We start from the raw sequence: 11,390 nt of genomic DNA on the forward strand, positions 1-11,390 counted from the left end.
CGCTGAAAAACCTAAAAACAATATCTTTAAATAATAGTCTTACTTAGAGATTAATTTAAATATATATACAGTTGAACCTGGATAGGTGAAAAACCTTTATAAGCGAGAGTCATTGTCTAGTCCTGACAGACTTCCATAAGCGAGAAATTCAGGTAAAAAATTAACCTATATCTCAATAATAAAGGATAATTGTAACATAGCTAATTGTCTATACTTTATATACCATTGTATTAACTGCGAGATCTCCATTTAAAGTCAATCACACAGAAATGGGATATAAATTTTTGCAATTGATAACATAACCGCATTTTACTATAAAAATTATGATATTTGATTTAATTATTGACTATTTTATGTATGGAGATATAATAAATTACTTTTAACACACAATATCAATGGAATGAACATTAATTAGAGGTTAGTAATAATTTTATATAACCCCATTATTTCTGGTATACTCATTAATTGTGATAAAACACATTATTGTAATAAATTACAATTTACAATCTACCTTTCTTTTCTAGCATTAGAAGATATTGATATCAATTATATTAATATATTAAATTTTTACTAATTTATCATTGGTAGAGATCCTCTCCGATCTATTAAACTAAAGCTGACATATTTTTTACTATGATAGTCTTAATTATCAATATTTTTAATAGGAAATTTTGTTACATTAAATACAATATGCATCTGCATGAATAACTCTAAAATATTATATCAACTAACATTTGAAAGTAACTCACATGTCTTCCAAATCCAGTCGATTTGTCTGTTTTGTTGCATTACAATTGTATTGTCCAATTACTGCGGTTTGATCACAAGCAGCCACATTTTGTGTTCAGAGTTCTCCGGCTCGGGGTGTATTGGCAGTGGGGGTGGGTCTGGTGGTGGGGCAGGGGTAGTGGCGCTTTGCTATTCGCGCAACCAGCCCACTGCCTGCAGGTAGCGGCGCACAGCCACGTCAGCGTCGCACTCAGCACTAGCTCCCCGCTTTAGTAATACCCCCTTTAGCGTCACATATTGCGCCGGCGCCATGCTAAGTGCACTACACAGCTGGAAATGTAAACATAATACATTCACAACAATCTAATGAAATTAAATACATACTAGCGGTTGCCCGTGACTTTGTCAGCGCAGAATTTAAAAAAAGGCAGCCGTTAAGTAGTATCAGTAGGTACATAGCACAGATATACAAACAGAAATTTTTAAAATTGGTTTGTCGTTGTTAGTAACTCAATAATCAAATTTTTTCTCGATATTACCTACAGACACTCCAATATTATTTATATGTAAAGATGATATGAACACTTACACCAATTTAGTTTCCTCTTCTCTTTCAGTGATATATAAAACATTGTAATTTCATTACAAAAGTCACAGTGAATAATAACTAAGATATCAGCAGTTGTTGTACTACTTTAGTTAATCCGTCCCGTCCATTGTTGTACTGGTTTTAACTATATTTAAATTGCACTTAGTTTTAAAGTGTATGTTACCTGTATCTCGTTATTGTTGAGAAGATGCGTCGAGCAAACGCCGTTGCTGTTGCTGCATGAGCTCTTTTTGGAGCATCCACATGCGGTACTTCCGTCCCGTGTGCACTTTGGGCTGGTGGAACTTGAGCCGCTTTCTCCTTCTCTGTACACACAATCCAAAGACCAATTTATAAAAGACTAGCTTTTACCCGCGACTCCGTGCGCGCGCAATAAAAAATAGAAAATGGGGTAAAAATGATCCTATGTCCGTTTCCTGGATCTAAGCTACCTGCCCACCAATTTTCAGTCAAATCGATTCAGCCGTTCTTGAGTTATAAATAGTGTAACTAACACGACTTTCTTTTATATATATATACAGTCAAAATCTGTTATAACGACATCGAAGGGACTACTCATATTGAGTCGTAAAAACCGATAGTTGTAACAACCGGTGACAGGTATTAATAGGAAAGATATGTAATAACATTCAGCCAGGACCTTTGATTTTGGTCAATTTAACCGGTATGTTGTTCTAAACGATGTCGCTATAAACGGTTTTGACTGTAGATGTAAATATCTTTGTTATGAAGATGCATAATGTATGTAGTTAAATGGAACCGACCTTTTTCTTGGCTGCAGCATGTTGTTCTGCATTTGGTCTTTTGTCTGGTTGATTTCCAGGCACCCACTGCTGCCCTGGCGAAAACAATCGTTATACGGGATCAAACCCAAAACTACACATCCACATGCACAATTTACATACATTGCATGCAGATTTAGAAAGAAAAAAAACATTTATTGCCACACAAAAAAAAACAACACATGTACTAGGCACAAACTTAGTACAATAGTGTGGCAAAAGGAAGCCAGATCAGCGAAGCAGGGACAGACTAAACTGACACTGTGCTGGCTTTCAGCTGGCATATTTACAAAAAATAAAAAATAATAATAAAAAGCAAAAAAAAAAGATAGAATTAGATTAACAAACAATGATTCACAATATTATAATTATTATATTAATGATACACATAAATATTACCTAAAATGTATTCAGTAATTTACTAAAAATTTATGAATTAAAAAAACTGCTTGTCAATGACCTCAATGTATTAAACTTCACTTAGAAAATATAGTTCTTTTATGAAATGGGTGATTCAGATTAAATCTTACTTATATTATAAATGTGAATGTTTGGATGTATGGTTGGATGTTAGAAGGTATCTGCATAATGGCTTAATGGATCTCGCTGAAATTTGGCATAGATGTAGACCAAAGTTTGAAAGAACTTATAGCCTACCACAGGTGGGCACAGTTAATCAAAAAGTTAACTTCGTTAATCGTTAATTCGTTAATTAAAAAATTAACTTCGTTAATCGTTAAAGCGTTAAATTCTCGAAAATTTAACGCAAGTTAAAGTTAATCGTTAACAGTTAACCATACCAAAATTATACATACTAATTTCACACTTATTGTGGCGACACTTGTTTAAAATAGTAATTTGACTATACATTCTATAACAAATTAGTATTAGAGACAAGTATGTATGCATTATAGTATATTTCATTACGAGTGCGGAAAGCCTGTCATTGCAAAGAGTTCCGACAAATGTCTACCCGAGCCGAAGCGCAGCCGAAGGTGAGGGTTGACAGTTGGAACAAATTGTAATGACAGTTTCGCACGTGTACTAAACAACTATTTTTAATACAGTTGGGAAAAAATGAAGCAATTTAATAGAATAATAAAAACACAATAAACTCAACTAACAAAAATGTTTGAAAAATGGCGCCAACGGTAAAAGAATACAAACAGAGTTTTTTTTTTTGTTTTCTTCACCCATTCTGGGTAGGGAAGTATGCCCAAACAGCCGAGTAGATTATTTTTATGGGTATGAAATGAAAATTAAATTTAATGAGATGAAATAAAATGAAACCAACCTAATTCATTGAATCAAATGATTAAATCTGATATTGTAACAAATTAGGAGCTCCTTTTTAGAAATATTCGCATGAATCATAAAAATTTCAATGATTTTTTTTTGTAAAAACTTCGTGGTTGGTTTTTTCTTTTTAATAGACATTATTTTGACAGTTGGGAAAGAGATCGCACAAGTTTGGAAAAGCTAAAGAAAAAGCACGAGTAAAAAAGTGTTTTTAATAAAAAAAAATGTGGCTCAAAAAGTGGCATATTGCAGGGACCAAGAGCTTTCGGAATGTGGGTTATTACCTACTCGTGCTTTTATATACTCGTTATGAAATATACTATTTCGAGCCTTCTTTTGATTTTGTCCTGTTGGTCAAGACTTTCCCGTACGCTCTGATGCATCATACTAGAGTGAGATACATCATCATTCGAGTCGCCGACAGTCGCCCAATATAGTTGAACTTACGAGCGTGGCGTGGTGCGTAATTTAAACAAAATGACAGCACGTCTCCAAGTTTCTAATTTAACGATTAACGGACTTTTATTAACGGAAGTCGACTTTAACGGAAGTTAACAAAGCGTTAACACTTTTTGAAGTTAACTTAAAAGTTAATCCGTTAAGCAAAATGTTAACTTCGTTAATTAACGATTAACGGATTAACGAGTTAATGCCCAGCTCTGTAGCCTACTAATTAAGTTTTTTTTTTATCTGCACAGACGGAGTCACAAGCGACAGCTAGTAAATTATATTTTCGATTCAAGAACTATGACATCAGAATGCAGGTTGGTGCACAACCTTATTTAAAAAGCGAGAACAGACCATTGAATATTAAGGAAAATTTTCTAGTAATTGTTTACATACTAACTTTTCCCTTTTAGTGTGGTTTAAATTTTAATTATTCTGGTGACCGTCAAGAACTTTGTAACAAAATGGACCACTTTGTAAATCACTATTCAAAAATAACAATATAACGGAGCTCACGTCTAAATGGTGATTAGCAGCATTCGGGTGCTTCCTATGTGCTGCATGCTGTTCATAATGCGCACATTCCTCCAGCCTGGTGACACCAGCCAGCCGATAGCGGTGCAACTCAGCGAGGCGCACCCGCAGCTCTCTCTCGCGCCACAAACCAGCAACCACGCTTGTTTGTTCCACACGACCGTAGAACTGAGAAGTCCAGCGCAAACGATCTAAGAACTCTCTGGAACAATTGCACAAAATATAAATTATTAATTACTATTCAAAAACTGTCAAATGTCTAACAACAAAATTCAAAGACCAAATTTGAGGAGTCTTTGGGCCATGTTAACATAACTAACTGTCCATAGGGTTACAAACCACAACCAATTAAATATTTTAAGAGAGATGCAATAAAAATAACTTGTGAATATGCAACTGAAAAATAGGTATATCCATAATTTTGACTTTATAAAATGAATACCTACTTTTTCTCTTTGGCAAGTTTTCCAAGCGTCCTTTGTTTGTTTCTTTGATTGTTGAAGAATACAGAAACTAATTGGAAATCTCTCACTAGCCTTTTTCTTCTCGTTCTTTCTCTCAATCGGCGGGTATAGATGTCCACTTGGGACAATTTGAGAGCTGTAAATAATTTAGTTATACAACAAAAACTGCTTCATACAACAAATCAGTGGTGGCAACCAAAAATTTAGAACCCAGCTTAATGCCACATACTGTCTACTAATAACACTAGACTATGGCAGATAAATGTTAATTTTCTATCATTATAAAATTTGAATATTTAACCACTAAAGCACCGTGCAAGAGCCAGCTGTTGAATTCTCTTGATTCATTTTTACCATGACTTGACTGATTAAACAACTGCATCAATTATAAGTAATCTTACAATCTTACTAATATTATAAATGCGAATTTTTGAATGGATGTTTATTTGAAGGTACCTCCAGAATGGCTCAACAGATCTTGATGAAATTTGGCACAGATGTAGAACATAGTCTGGACGAAAACATAGGATTATTACGTTTTTTTTAAACCGCACAGACGGACTCTCGGCGACAGCTTGTGATCTATAAAGTTTTTGAGGCTTGCTACAACAGCAATTAATACCATATAGAGCAGAAATGTATGTTAATTAAATTAACACAAAACAGGACATGCTTTGAGTTAACATATTGTTCAAGTACAATAAATTTACATACAAAATACAACTTACCGACATCTAATTCATCATCATCAGGATTTAATGATAATGTTGATATTAATTGTTCCGCTTCATGGTCATGTTCCTGGAATACCAATGTCATATCCATTATATTGTTTGACATGCAATACAATGAGAAACTTCTTAATGGAAAAAAAGTTAAAAAAATTAATGAATGACCATGTAAACAAAGTTACAGGCAGCAAAGTTCTGCTATTCAATAATCGAATTTAAATTCAGCTACTTCAAAGGTAACATCATAATTGACTTATATTTCACAATACATTAAATGTTACTAATAACAAACTGAAAAAATATACCCTTTCAAAGTCATCTCTATTTGGTGTATAACCTAAATGCAAAGCTTCTTCTCCGGTGACTGCTAGGGGAGGAAGACGAGACACTGCACTAGGTCCTAATGGACCTTCATCTCTATCTGCACAGTGAAGTGAAGGCCGACTTGTACTTTCCACATTACCCCAGGTAGCTCGCCCAATGCTGCCCTCCAAGTACCTAGTTATGTATTCATCTTTGGCCTCTAAAATAAAGGTATGAGTTTTACGATATTTCTACTTTAGCATAAATATTTTCATCACAATACAAACAGAATGTATAAATATACCTTCTGGTGTTCGTGATTCTATGTGTTTAGCAATATCTTCCCAATTACCAAATCCAAATTGTTCTATAGCGTCTAGTAGTCTAACTTCTTCATTGGCAGACCAACTTGTACGTCCCAAAAATATACCAAAAGCACCAGAGTCCTGGCAAAGGTAAAAAAAAATTACGAAAACATCTATGCTCAAGATGATAAAAATGTACCTACTTTATGTTAACTTACCATAAACTGATAAGAGTGATCATTTTTATGTTGTCCAATTTCAGCACCGAGAGAAAAACACTGAAAAAGTTGGCAAAGTTTCTCTTTAATTCAAAACTCGCGCCAAAACTATAAACAAAAATGGCAGCCATGCAAATTTACCTGCAAACAAATATCAAAATCTATACATTCGGCACATCTTACACGAACACCATTTATTTCTTCTTGGCAATAAGTACAATTATATTTAGCATATAAATCCGAAAACGACATATTTTTAATTTGTACGTGTAACAGTCATACGTTGGCAGCTTTAATGTTTGGCTCGACGGCCATGTTTTTTCTTAGAATTTAGAACTAAACCAAAGATAATTTTCTATGGTCCATCCAGATAATATCGAGATTCTGACGTCAATATTCATAATTTCATAGGTATAATTTATGCGTCGTGAATAAAACAGACGAATTATGGACAAAAAAACATGAACCCCTATAAACGATATAGTTGTTCACGTTTACTCTATAAGACGTAATTGAAAGTCTATTCAAATACAATTTTTATTAAAAAAAAACGACAGCTTTGTATTCAGTTTATAAGACCAGATATAAATACTCGTACTAGTTTTATTATATAGTTTAATTTGGAAAGATATTGCTACTATAACGTATTGTAATTTACAATCTATAACATCGTTTTCCTACCAACGTAATAATTTAAATATTCTCGTATAGTCTGTGTTCCATATTCAACGTACCATCAAGAAAATTTAATGTCAATCAATCCTTTTTGCTCCCGACAATATCAATATTTTCACAATATTTTTTATTAAATATTGCTATCAAGACTCCGAATTTCGCATTTGCTAGTTCTAAGTTTTGCTCTCGTACATTCTTAAAAATAATTCTGGAAATATTATTCTGCCTCGATATTTAAGAGCTAAAATTAAACATGAAAATCTGAAATGAAATTGAGTTTTTGTTTTCCTTTACTCACTCATGTGCAATGTAATGTGATAGTTGGCTAATTTTCCTGTACTTTGTATCGGTCTTCGACCATGAAATCCAGCAAACGAAGACTTCAAGCGCTTACGGAAGGTTCTGATGGACTACCAAATTATATCAAAATGGAAGATTCAGAAATTTCCTTACCACCAGCACTTAGATCGCGTTTACATGAACTATTTTCACAAATAGAAAAAGAGTTTGACCTTCTATATACTGAAAATTTGAATCGTAAGTTAAATGATCCATATGTGTAAAAAATACAGGTTAATAGTATGTTTATAAATAGTCTTTTAAATTCGTGATATTGTTTTTAGTGCAAGAGAAAATTGATTTTCTTAGTGAAAAACTGGAACGAGAGAGCTATATTGGTGATAAACAGAATCAGGATTTAATTGAATTTGAAACAGCTGGAAAGAATTCTAAAGTAAAATGTAAGTCCAAAATTCAATTTAATTGTTTGTTTGTTTATTCATTGATAATATTGTTGTTTTTCATGATTTAAAGAAAGATTCAAAACAGAGTAACAAAATTGTGTAGTCTAAGTAATATTAAGATAAAAATAGTAGACTTGGAAGATAAAATATTAAAATGCACAGTCATTGCTATTATTTTGCATTAATAATAAACCAAGGTCTAGTCTACATTCATCATCAACCTGCCCTGTTACCCACTGGGGTCGGCATACTATGCATCACTCTTCCTCTACCTTTGTAGCTATCCACATTTAATCTTATTTCTTTCTTATCTATGTGGTCATCATCTCTACACATAATTTGTCCATATTACGCTAACCTTTTGTTTGTACATAGTAAATTAGTTTACATTATAAATAGAAATCTATGTTTGTAGCCTATGCATTACTAAACCTTTGAACAGGTTTTGATAAAGCTCTATGGGATAAATAGAAAATGCCCAAAAATCAATGAAACATAGCCAAAAAAAGTTACAACTCTTAATGGATGCTGTAAGAAATGTAACTCTTTGTTGCATGGGTCAATATTTTTTTGATGACTGCAATATTTAGGGTCCATCCTCTACTTAAGATTCATAACATTAGATGGTTAAAAGTAGCAGTGAAAATTTAATATTATACCTGGACATCACAAGAAAAAGCTACTAAAATAAACAATTTATACTTCCAGTATCTCAAAGTAACTCCCAGAAAGTAAAAGCAAGTCACAAACTCAGAGTTCAGACAAGCAAGATTGTGTCAAGTTTTAAAGCTCCCACATACAATTGTCAGCTGGTGAGAGAGTTCACTGGTCATAAGGATGGTATCTGGGACGTTTCTACAGCTAGACCAGGGCAAGCACTTATTGGAACAGCTTCAGCAGGTATTTTTAAATCACAATAATCCGTATTTAAGATATCATGTGAAGATGACAAAAAGAAGTTCTAGTTTCAGTCATAGTTATAAAGTTAAAGCTCAATAAGCAAGAAACCTTCATAAGCGAGAGACTTTGGTAAGAGAGAAATCCATATAAGCAAGAAAAATATTGCAGTTCCTCAGACTCTCGCTCTTCTAGGTTCGACTATAATAGTAATATGTCCTTAATTTTATGGTGATCCATGAAAATTTTAGTACTTTTGTACATGTAATACAATTTTAGACCATTTTCTTTTTTTTCTTTTCCACTTTGTTTATTTATTATTCTAACAAGAACGTCTTTTTCTAAATAATACTTAATTTCCAGACCATACTGCATGTATATGGAGTGTAGAGTGGGGCAAGTGCTTACTGCAATACACAGGACATTCAGGATCAGTGAATTCCATTCGTTTTCATCCTACAAGAGACATTGCTCTTACTAGCAGTGGTGATAATACTGCACATGTTTGGCAAGCTGCTGTCAATTGGGATCTACCGGTAAACAAACTATACAGAAATAGAAACCATTTATAAGACATTGTAAACATACATAGGACATATTCTTACAATGTATATATATTTATCAGAAATTCCATGTGTGTTTTGTTATTTAAATTAATATGTATAATAGTAAATGTTGTATTCCGTAGTTTTATTATCTGCTATGAGATCTTTGTATGATGTCTACATTTTAGTTTTTTTCTTTCATTTACAATAGCGGGGACAGTCTTCAGAAGAGGAATTGGATGGTGGTGGTGAAGAGAGTCTTGGTGAAGGTGGTGATAGACCTGAAGTATTGAGAACACCTCTCACAGAACTGACGGGACATATAGGTGTGGTGGTAGCAGCTGATTGGCTGACCGGTGGTGACCATGTGATTACAGCTTCTTGGGACAGGACTGCCAACTTGTATGATGTCGAAACTGGTGATTGCTTACAAATTCTCACAGGTTAGAAAAATTATATAATTTTTAGAATTAAATCCTTCAATTTAAAAAAAAACGTTGATTTTTTTTGCTTTGTTTTAGGACATGACCATGAATTGACGCATGCATCAGCTCACCACAGTTCCCGTTTGGTGGTGACTGCATCAAGAGACACCACTTTCCGTCTTTGGGATTTCCGTGAACCTATTCACTCGGTCTCAGTATTCCAAGGACATACTGAGTAAGTATTTATATTATTTCTGTATATTATATGATAACTTCAGTTACCTTTATATATCTGAATAAATCAAATTATTTCGATATATAGAGATAACTCAATTTTAAGTTTTGTTTTATGAATGTTCTAATTGTAATTTTTAAATTTGGTAAATAATAAATTAAACAAAATACATGAAACCTTGAAGTACTAACGACTATTGTGATTTATAAAAATAATTATTTAAAGCCTTACGTTTGTTATTACAGGAGTGTAACATCAGCTGTTTTCACTCGCGAGGACAAAGTTGTTTCGGGCTCTGATGATAGATCTGTCAAGGTATATTTTTATTTCTTGTTAAGAAATATTATATATTTGTTTTGTCTGTTAAACATGTTGAATGTTTTGCGGCTCCAGGTCATCTGCGAGCTGCGCAGTATCTTCCTCGCGCATCCCTTTGCATAACTACCCCTACAAATTTGTTTGAAAACCTTTGAAATCTGGTTTTGGTTACCAGGTATGGGATGTGCGCAACATGCGGTCAGCTCTGGCCACGATCAGGTCGGATTCGTCAGTGAACCGAGTGTCTGTGAGCGGCGGCGGCCTCATCGCCATCCCCCACGACAACCGCCAGGTGCGCCTCTTCGACTTGCAGGGCCAGCGCCTCGCAAGACTGCCCAGGTCCAGTCGACAGGTCAGTTGTTAACCATTCCTTATAGACTTAAAATAAAAAGTGAAAATAGACTGTAAACTTATTTGAAACATAAGTTTCTCTTGATTCATCCATACAAATATAAATAGTATAGACATAAATGTCCCAATTTCTGTTGTAGACTATTCGTACCTTTAGATTGTTACCATTGTTGTACCATTTGACATGACTGACATGTAGGTGTTTTTATATATGTGGGTTTATAAGTATGTAAGTTTCTTTGTGAAGGCCTAGATCCTAAACGAAAGAACCGGTTTTGAGGAGGATATCATTCGATTCGTCTTTCCCCCTAAGTGTTATAAGACTACAGTAAATCGGGTTTTTGGAATTTTAAAATAACAGCCGCGTTGTGGAACGGACTGTCCTCGTCGGTATTTCCATACCAATAAAACTTAGAGTCCTTCAAGAAGAAAGCATACAATTTCCTTAAAGGCCTGCAAAGTATGTGCAGTTCTTCTGGTGTTGCTGATTTTCATGGGTGTCGTTGTTCAAAAAAACAAACTGTGTTCTTCAACTATGTTTATACTTGAAAACCATTTTATTTTATTAGGGTCATCGTCGCATGGTGACTTCAGTGGCGTGGGCGGAAGAGATCTCCAACATTAACTTCTTCAGTTGTGGCTTTGACCGCCGTATCCTGGGCTGGTCCATCCAGCCCTCCAAGGAGAATTAATGGATGAAGATATCATATCGACTTTGACGAGTTTGTCGTCTATTGTGAAATTATTCTAATTACGATTATTTCTTTATATATTTGGTT

At 34.0% G+C, this 11,390-nt stretch overlaps 2 protein-coding genes across 3 annotated transcripts; one reads left to right on the forward strand and one right to left on the reverse strand.

The window, feature by feature from the left end:
* Window positions 1–729: 729 nt before the first annotated feature.
* Window positions 730–6,738, reverse strand: LOC106721546 (transcriptional adapter 2B). 2 transcript variants are annotated; one of them, XM_014516505.2, is made up of 10 exons: window positions 6,564–6,738; window positions 6,423–6,482; window positions 6,204–6,345; window positions 5,902–6,119; window positions 5,594–5,666; window positions 4,848–5,001; window positions 4,384–4,603; window positions 2,104–2,177; window positions 1,503–1,644; window positions 730–1,059 (listed from the first exon to the last, which is right to left on the reverse strand). In XM_014516505.2, the coding sequence occupies exons 1-10, from the start codon at window positions 6,672–6,674 to the stop codon at window positions 919–921; spliced, it is 1,335 nt and encodes a 444-aa protein (XP_014371991.2). In that variant the 5' UTR covers window positions 6,675–6,738; the 3' UTR covers window positions 730–918. The 2 variants fall into 2 exon arrangements, with proteins under 2 accessions (XP_014371991.2, XP_014371992.2); XM_014516506.2 differs by having other exon boundaries at window positions 983–1,059; window positions 2,104–2,172.
* Window positions 6,739–7,255: 517 nt separating this feature from the next.
* Window positions 7,256–11,390, forward strand: LOC106721531 (WD repeat-containing protein 37). Its single transcript, XM_014516489.2, has 9 exons — window positions 7,256–7,634; window positions 7,721–7,837; window positions 8,549–8,740; window positions 9,101–9,273; window positions 9,494–9,725; window positions 9,804–9,942; window positions 10,188–10,257; window positions 10,436–10,612; window positions 11,181–11,390. Exons 1-9 carry the CDS (start codon window positions 7,457–7,459, stop codon window positions 11,301–11,303), a joined length of 1,401 nt encoding a protein of 466 aa, XP_014371975.1. The 5' UTR covers window positions 7,256–7,456; the 3' UTR covers window positions 11,304–11,390.

Source organism: Papilio machaon, chromosome 17 (assembly GCF_912999745.1).
Source record: "Papilio machaon chromosome 17, ilPapMach1.1, whole genome shotgun sequence".
Classification (NCBI taxonomy): Eukaryota; Metazoa; Arthropoda; class Insecta; order Lepidoptera; family Papilionidae; genus Papilio; species Papilio machaon.